At 34.2% G+C, this 8832-nt stretch overlaps 2 protein-coding genes across 2 annotated transcripts; one reads left to right on the plus strand and one right to left on the minus strand.

Moving 5' to 3' along the window:
- Positions 1–2691: 2691 nt before the first annotated feature.
- Positions 2692–6629, minus strand: LOC125239399. The gene is made up of 2 exons (XM_048146969.1): positions 6188–6629; positions 2692–6112 (listed from the first exon to the last, which is right to left on the minus strand). The coding sequence occupies exon 2, from the start codon at positions 6055–6057 to the stop codon at positions 4489–4491; it is 1569 nt and encodes a 522-aa protein (XP_048002926.1). The 5' UTR covers positions 6058–6112; positions 6188–6629; the 3' UTR covers positions 2692–4488.
- Positions 6630–6730: 101 nt separating this feature from the next.
- On the plus strand, positions 6731–7881 carry LOC125239403 (partner of xrn-2 protein 1-like). Its single transcript, XM_048146974.1, has 2 exons — positions 6731–6985; positions 7540–7881. Exons 1-2 carry the CDS (start codon positions 6822–6824, stop codon positions 7685–7687), a joined length of 312 nt encoding a protein of 103 aa, XP_048002931.1. The 5' UTR covers positions 6731–6821; the 3' UTR covers positions 7688–7881.
- The last annotated feature ends 951 nt before the right edge of the window (positions 7882–8832 follow it).

An 8832-nucleotide genomic window follows, 5' to 3' on the forward strand; every position in this document is an offset into this window, starting at 1 on the left:
AGAAAAAAGTGGTTTATTGTAATCAGGGGCGGCTCACTCCGCGATCCTTTCGCCGCGCTACAAGTACATGCCGGCGGCCGCGAGTTCGCGGCCCATTCAGTGGCGACGACCTTCGCGCGGCGCAATAGAAATTCAATGTCGTCTGCACGCGTGCGGTCCGTTTGTTAATGTAGGTAAGAATTTAGAATGGCGGCGTTTTGTGAACATCAAAGGAGTGAGCCTTCTGTACTTGTACTATTATATATTCTGTGTTGTAATTTAATAAGAAATAAAAAAAAGGTTATTTGTGTTCGTTAAGATTATTCTGTGACTGCAATATGAAGTGGTATATAGAAAGTAATAAAAGTAAATATTGAATAAGTTTAATATGATTTGGCCACTATCTTGTCTACCATTATGTATTCAACTGTTAGCCGTCTGGATCAATACGAATATAGCTTTGGGTTATCTGGGAATGCAATAAATGACATATCTTACTCTTTTTGTAGACAAGAAATAAATATAGAAAATATCCAAAAAAAAAAAAAAACAGTAACAAATAAAATGTTTTTAACATTTTCAAAACGAATCATAACAGAATATTAAAAATAAAAGCGGCATGATTTCATTGTAAAAAAAAAAGAGTAATAATGTGAAATTTAATTTATAAACACATACTTTATAATTGATTTTGGGCAGCTATTAATTTAAATCAGATTAGGTATTATTTTAATGCTATTTCTACAATACAGATGATCCCATCTTTGGAAACATTTATATTTTAAATGCCCTCTTAAATAATGTTAGCAAACATGCATACATAAGCGTACAGTGTTTAATATATATTTTTTTTTTTTTTTTAAACGATTACTTTAAATACATATTCTTGGAATGTCTTGTGCATCGTTTTAATGAATTTCGCTTCTATTTTATGTGAGAATTGACTTTTACCATTAAAGAATTTGAGAATATGGCATTTCTTAATAAATAGTTATATAATTATGCTAAAGTGACTCGTGTGTGAGTAATTATTGTTTTGATTATAAGACTTGGTCGCGAACATTTTAACCTACTCCTACTGCCGTGTATGTACCTACTAAAATTTTCAGACTTAGGTGACGGATATCGTCACTACTTTTAAAAACACTCGTATCTCACGCTGCTCCTCAAAGTTAAAACGCAGTAAGTCTATATGCATTCCATACATACTTACTACAATTTTCTTTTCATTGACAGCCGAAGATACAAGTTTTTTTAAAAGTAGTGACGATATATTAGATTTAGTAAATACTTAAAACCAATCACAAGTCAAAAATACTTAGATAAAATTATTGCAAAATTGTTTTTTGTATAATTTGAATAATATCTTGTGTGCTTTTTTGTTTATCACGAGTTTATAAATATGGAACTTTCAAGTCATCAAAAACAAACCTTTATCGGCATTTTTGAAACATAACAGAAATTGAGCTATATTATTGTTTACATAAATAGAACGGGATCCAATTTATAACTTCTTTCCCTATTTAATTAGATTAACTTTTTTTTTAATAGCGTTAGTATATCTTAAAATTACAATAACCATATCTAATTCTACCATACACATTGTATATTACCTTATAGTACACAGGCGGAGAAGAGACAGTTTTGAAATAAGTCAAAAATTTCGTAAAACAACGGACAATCTACTTTTAAATGCACAACCATGTATAAATTCTCTATTTTTTTTTCATAGGACAACAGTATTTTTGTTAAAACGTTAATTTGTAATTTTTTACTAAATTTTTGACTTACTACCTCAAATTTTCAACAGTGGCATCAAAATAATCAGTCTTCTGGGTTGGGTGGATTATCTACAGGATTGAGATCATATTTATTAACAGTTTGACATTTTACATCGGTGGCTTAATTCATTGTTTCAATAAAATCAATTAAAATTAAGGTATATACGACGCTAAAAAGTATAATTTATCTGTTGTAATTTGTAAAATATATAGTAAAAAATAAATTCTAAAAATGTAAAACATTATCCAGCGACGAGTCGTGAGATTTAAAAAATATTTACTACTAAAAAACCAGTTTTTTTTTCTAAAAATAAAACAGTAAGAACTAAATTTCAATATTTTCAATATGAACACGTGGTACATGAATTAAGCCATTCTCTCGCCTATTTGAGAATCACATACTACAAAATACTTAAAAAAAACTTTTTTTTTCGAATTTTGAATTATGCTTTTTCATCTATAGGCTACTTATGCTACTCTATTAGTGCTTATGCTTACTCTAGCTAACACAATAGTGCTAAAAAAAAGCTTAGATTACGAACAAAAAACTTCAAAAGGTGGTAAGTCTTTTGTCAACCCTGTTTTGAAAATAAATTAGGGCAGATTCGTTTTCTTATGACTTCACCTAGACAATGTAGCTTAGATATCCATACTAATATTATAAATGGGAAAGTATGTGTGTCTGTATGTTTGTCCGTCTTTCAGCAAAACGGAGCGACGAATTGACCTGATATTTAAGTGGAGTTAGCGGAAGGGATGGAGAGTGACATATGCTACTTTTTGTCTTTTTCTGACCCCCCATTTCCCTAAAATGCCCCCCCCCCATTTCCCTAAAATGCCCCCCCCCCCCCCCCCGGAAGGTTATATATAAATTATAAATTCGCGCGGCGCGGGCGGGTGGTCTAGTGGTGAAGACGTTAGCCGCGTAAGCTGAAGACCCGGGTTCGATTCCCGGCTCGGCCACCAGTGGGCCTTGTCATTTTTCTTTCGTGTATGATATCTATTTAAATTTAAAAGTAGTTCAATTGAATCATTTTTTCATTTGGTTAATTTTAAATGTAAAGGAAGGGTGCTTGTTTTTCAGTTAGGCGGAAATCTAACAGAGGATAAGTGTTATTTTACTGTTTTGATTTTATTAGTTGTACAAAAAAGTGTACAACTAGTTAAAACTATAATGAATAAGTTGAGTAAAAATATTCGTCATAATCATATCAAATTTTTTCGGAGACATGGAAACTACGTTTGTATGGAGAAGCGCGTTGCCCAATATTTAATGGAATTCCACATACATATATAATGTTTTTCAATGCAATTTATTAAACAGCAGACAATATCTTAGCTAGATGTCTACAAAGACTCATAAGAAAACGAAAGAGTCGGAACTAATTTATCCATTGGCCTTAATTTCTCTAAATCTCAGTAAAATGGGCGGGAAATATCATGAACACATTAAACTCGAGTTTCGGCAGTGAGCACCTAGTTGTTTGCGCCTTCCGATAGATGCCGCTAGTGCCGGAAAGATTTTTTGGGAAATAAAAAAAAAGAGAAGAAAATTTATCTTTCTTAAGTTTAGTAAATGTAGGAAAGTAAAGGTAATTTTATCTTGCGATTTTTTTCACTTCTGACGATTTAAATAAAAAAAAATATTTAAAAAATATGGTGTAACTGATGTCTTTAGAAATAGAAAAGTCAGAATAAGACCAGGAAGTTGATGAGCGTGGTAGGCATTGGCAGTAGCGGCATCTAGCGGATTTGGTCAGCAAACTTAAACAAAATCAACTTTATACTTATATCAACAACAATATGGCATTGATAGCTTTTTTCCTCATAAAAAAGACGATAAATAGAAAGATATAATAAAAGATAACTTGAATTGAAGAAAATAGTTGAGCTAGATCTATTTTATATACATAAAGTTATTGTTATTTTCGTGTAAAAATGTAAATATGGTAACCAATGAGTCTAGGAAAGTAGAATTGATTTTAAGAGTTCAGAGTAAATTATAAAAAATAAATAAATAATATTTCTGTCCCTAAATTTAGTAAAAATGTACTTTGATTAAACGGAAGCCCAATATATTAATTAATTAATCATGTTAGTGTTTAATTTTAAATAAAAGGACAGAAATAGCATAAATAATAAACAACATTGCACTGAACTGTCAAATTACATTTTGACAGTTATTGCAAAGCCAATTCTGTCAATGAAATGTATGCAAGTCTAAATTTATTACGAATTTAGAGTTCACATAGCTACTTTCTTGGCAGATTTACAATACATTGCAATTTTAAAGAGTATGTGTGTATTTTTGTGTAAATGTAATCAAATGTGAGCTAATCAGGTGACTTCTTATTAAGAAGTTCTTAAGTCAAGAGTGAATAGGCTATTACTGAACCAGTGAGCTACAACTTCGGCCTTCTCGTCACTTTCCATCAGGTGCGATTAAGGTCAATCACTGGCCAGTTTATAAAAAAAAAAAAAAATTGATTGAACGCACAAGTATTGAGTAGTATATTCACACATGCTCTTTAAGATAATAAAAAAAAATCATGCACTTACTCTATGATTTCATTTAACTTTTCTCGTCGCTCAATATGCTCGTGCTCTAAAATGTGTGCCATCAGGATGGATTCGCCAGCGATACGATTCTCGAAGCAGAGAGAGCAAGCGTACACAGCATCTCCGAAGCAGACAATCTTGTTATCATCCCGGTACATAGTCATCGGGTTCAGCACTGTACTTGGCTGTATTTCTTTGCCAGCAGCCACACACTTTTTATATAAGCCGTTTTGTATTGGAAATGTATCTTCTCACAATGTGTTTGGCTTAAAATGTGTCGGAGCAGGCTGTTCTCGTCAGTTTCAGTGATTTTACAAGTCGGGCAGTAGAATTTTATAACGTTCTTGCTTTCAAACTCTTGGTTGCACGCTTCACTTTTGAGCTGAACACTGTGGACTTGAACATAGAAAGTGATACGTTCAATGGCCGGTGTTTGAAGCAAGTCGCTGTAAAGGCTTGTGTCTTGGAAGCTGCAATAGCTGACAATTTGATCCAGAGATTCAGAGTAAGCTGTTAAGGTGGATGAATCTAAGCTGAAGTTACCGATTGATGATGTTATAGATTGATTTGATAGAGATCTGTCATCCGATTTAGAGGTCAAGCCGGAGTCGGCTTCAGACTGAGAGTGACAGTTACAGATACATTTGGAGTCACACAGATCTGTCGTCTGTTCTTCTGTACCAAACAAATTGATCATGGCTTCACGCAGATCTGGAAAATCAAAGTGCCGCATTTTCTTCTTACTCCTCAGCTTGGTTGTGAAAGGTTTTCTTTCTTTTGATTCATTTAAATAACAATTGACAAATTCATCTATAGTATGTTTCACAGACATGAGCTGCTTTTTAAATTTTTGCTTTGTAACAACATCTTCTTTTTCGACAATGACATTCCACGGTTCTGAAGGGCTTGGGGCGCGGCTGTCCACAAATGCAGCATCTAGCATCTTAGGCTGTTTCACTTCACCCCCTGGTACGGTTGGCACAAGAGATCGGCAATGGAATATTTTAGAAACTTCAATATTAAATTGGAAATCAGACAAAAGCTTTTTCATGAAACAGTCAATTTTCTCTAATTTGTTCTGATAGTTGAGGAGGAGAGAGATCCGCTCTTCTTCGTTCTTGTCCAATTCTACGTCGCCAAAAGACTCAAGGCTAGTGGAACGTACCAAGTGCTCTTCCTGGATTGGCTGAACTTTACGACACATCTTGACTTTCTCCCGTGATGTTATAGAACCATCAGAGTCCGAATGGTCTGAGAGGGACTGAATATCAGCATTATTATCCGAATCATCATCAGACAACCCAAAATCAAATGACTTATTAAAATCAAAATCTTTGAATATATCAGCGCTCTGGACCTCCAAATGGACATGTTTCGGTGTGTTCTCGCTAGGGGTGTCATCTGAATTTTCGGGACTATCGCTGATTCTTGCGTCTACATCAACCTTTAATTTCTTACATTTTCTTTTAGCTTTCTTAGAAACTGGTGTCTCAGGGATGTGTAAAATATCAGTATCAGAAAGAGAAGACTTCTTAGCAGCAAAGTTTTTTACTGATTCGGGTAATTTAAGGCTTGTCGCATACCTGGATGTAGAATCTGGCTCTGTTCTCTCGAATTCTATGCTTTCTGATGTTTCGCCAAAATGTTTTTCTCCTCGTTTGGCCTCCTCGAACCCAGTGTCGCCTGGTTTCCCGAAATAATTGATGTTAGAAAGCATCTTCCTGAGAGAAAACGCCATTTTTGTCTCATCTAAGGCTCCAATCGCAGAAAAATACTCCCCTCGTACCAATCAGCTGGTGACAAAAATATTTTCATTTAGCTACACGAACAAAGAGAAATGTAAACGATAATTATTGAACGATCATTACCTTTTTTCAATCCTCCAGCGAGTAACAAAGAGTAATTAAATGCATCACGTCATTATAACAAAGAATATACTATGTTTTATTTCAGAATACCTGCGAAATCGAAAATATAAAACTGCGACAAAGATTCTAGATTGACAACAAATGGTATACTGCGCGACCAAATTGAAAACTACTACGTCATCCCTTTTGGCGCTAGTAGTAGTCATATTAAGCAGAGTAAATTTAAATAGGGCAATGATTGAGCGACTTCTTATTTCGTACGGGTAGCAAAGTACATCACACATCAATATTTGACGAGGGTTTGAGTAGCAGTTACATACTTTTGATTTAATGAAAATATAAGACTTACTGTAATTTCGATTTTAAATTAATTTCATGTAAATTAATCCTGATTTATTTAATAAGAACAATATGATTTCCTCAAGAAAACCTTCCACTTTTCTTGAAATATATTGGTCTACTTAAACATTCACAGCTGTCAAGTGCCAATGACCCCATTTTTGACTTTTGACTACTTCTGACGTTTCATTTCATGTCTTGTCTTGTGCTTCTGAACAATCTGAACACTTGAATAGGCTGAACCAAACAAAACAAAATTCTATATTTTACTCATAATTAAGTAGTTTTGACCACTATGAAACCCACATCCGACATTGACTCGCTCCGAACCGAGCACGAATCAGACGAGCAATGGACGGTGCGGCGGAATTTCATGATCGAACACAAAGACGATTTTGGAGAAGATGAGCTGGTCACGCTGGCGCAGCTGTTTACCAATATCGAGTTCCTCGGATGCAGGTATTTTTGTTTGATCGTCTGTTTATTTCCATAGAGATAGTTATATTGTCGTGATAATGCAAAATTCAGGCTTTTAAGGTAAATTTTTAACTATTTTTGGCACTGTCGGTAAAGCATGTTACAACAATTAAAATCATTATAACTGTTATGTATGACGTTCCGAAGAACTTGACTTAGATTAAGTAGTTAAAACGAAGATAAGTTTTTTTGTAAAAAAATCATTTTTGGAACAAACTTTTATCGCCGACTGTTCCTTTCTTTCAACAGTCATCTGCTGCTTTCCGAGGCGTTTTTAAAAACCCCTTACTCGATGGGGATACGATACGACGTTTCATAATTGAGTTCCTATGACCACCTGCTCAGCTCAGCAGCTCAGCATCATCAGATCAGCTCCACAATACCATAATATTCCATTGTCATGTGATTTTCATATGTTTGCAAAAATTTCAGCTCAATCGGAAACCGGGAAGTGGGTCAAATTTAGCTTCTACTTTTTGACCCAAAACTAACAAGGAAAGTTGTATATAAGCTTGTCATGTTTCTTTTTTCATCAGATACCCTCCAGAGACCATGAAGAGGATAGCCAAGTTGTCAGAGAAGGTGGCGTCCAACTACAGAGACAGTCGTAAGAACAAGCTAAAGCGGACGTTTGTGCAGGCCAGCAGCGCTGCCGAACAGAAAGCTAAGAGAACTTTTAAATAAATATTAGTTGGTTGTTTTCAGGTAAAAAGTACCACATTGTTACTTTGGCAAAATTAGCTTGTATGCTTATACAAATTGACAACGTTTCAAAATTTTCAATGTCCCTAAATCGAAAACCATTTCGAGATACATATACGCCTGCACGGGAAGCATGGTCGCGCGATAGACGATAAAATAGCAGGCCGTCCCTATCGCACTATTATAATATATTATAATTTTTTTTTAATTCTTAAAAAATAGTTTAAAGGGCAAGTGACGTCACATAGCTGATTCAGAGCTGCCACTATAACCAAAAAATCTTCCAGTTGGGATGACACTGGAGTTTGACAGTGACACTTATCACCGTTCGGAGCAAAGATATTAAAATTTCATGGCTTAGTCTATGGCTTGTAGTTATCCAATATTGGTCGACAGTGACACTCGACAGTCAGACATATCGGACTGTTTAAGCTGACTTAAACAAGGTTAGAACTTTTTTTAGGAATGATTTTGTCGTTTTCTCAGTTGTATGAAACAACACATGTGACGTCATCTAGTTGATTCTTGACGTTTGTAACTTACGCTCTTTCTGCTCGAAGTAGTAATAAAAAGTGATTTTCGCATTGAAATAGCAGTTTTTTGGAAAAACAAAAAAATACGTGTATCTTTTATTATTGAGTTCTATCAAACCAAACAATAAAGTAGTACTCAAAAATTTGAAATGTTGTCAATTAGGGCGAATCATCATATCCTACCTCCATGTTATCTATAATAAGCTAAGAAACAAAATTGTCTTATCAGCCTTTCTGGAGGCTACAATAATCTGCTTCAATGAACAGATATTTTACATTACATATATTGATTTAGACTAACACGATTTGCACTCATAATTTTAGAACAAAACGGGACTTAGTCGCGTAAACACTTACATTTATATTTGGCCCGACGTTTCGAACATCACATTATGTTCGTGGTCACGGGTAGACCCGTAAGTGTTTACGCGATTAAGTCCCGTTTTGTTCTAAAATTATCAGATATTTTACATTTTAAGGCAGATAAATATGTAAGAACATAAATAAAACAAAATATTTTATCAAATTTTTTTAATGACTTATACTAAAGTATACCTATAAACATGTACAACAATAACTTAGTTTAAAAAATTA

Source organism: Leguminivora glycinivorella, chromosome 25 (assembly GCF_023078275.1).
Source record: "Leguminivora glycinivorella isolate SPB_JAAS2020 chromosome 25, LegGlyc_1.1, whole genome shotgun sequence".
Lineage (NCBI taxonomy): Eukaryota > Metazoa > Arthropoda > Insecta > Lepidoptera > Tortricidae > Leguminivora > Leguminivora glycinivorella.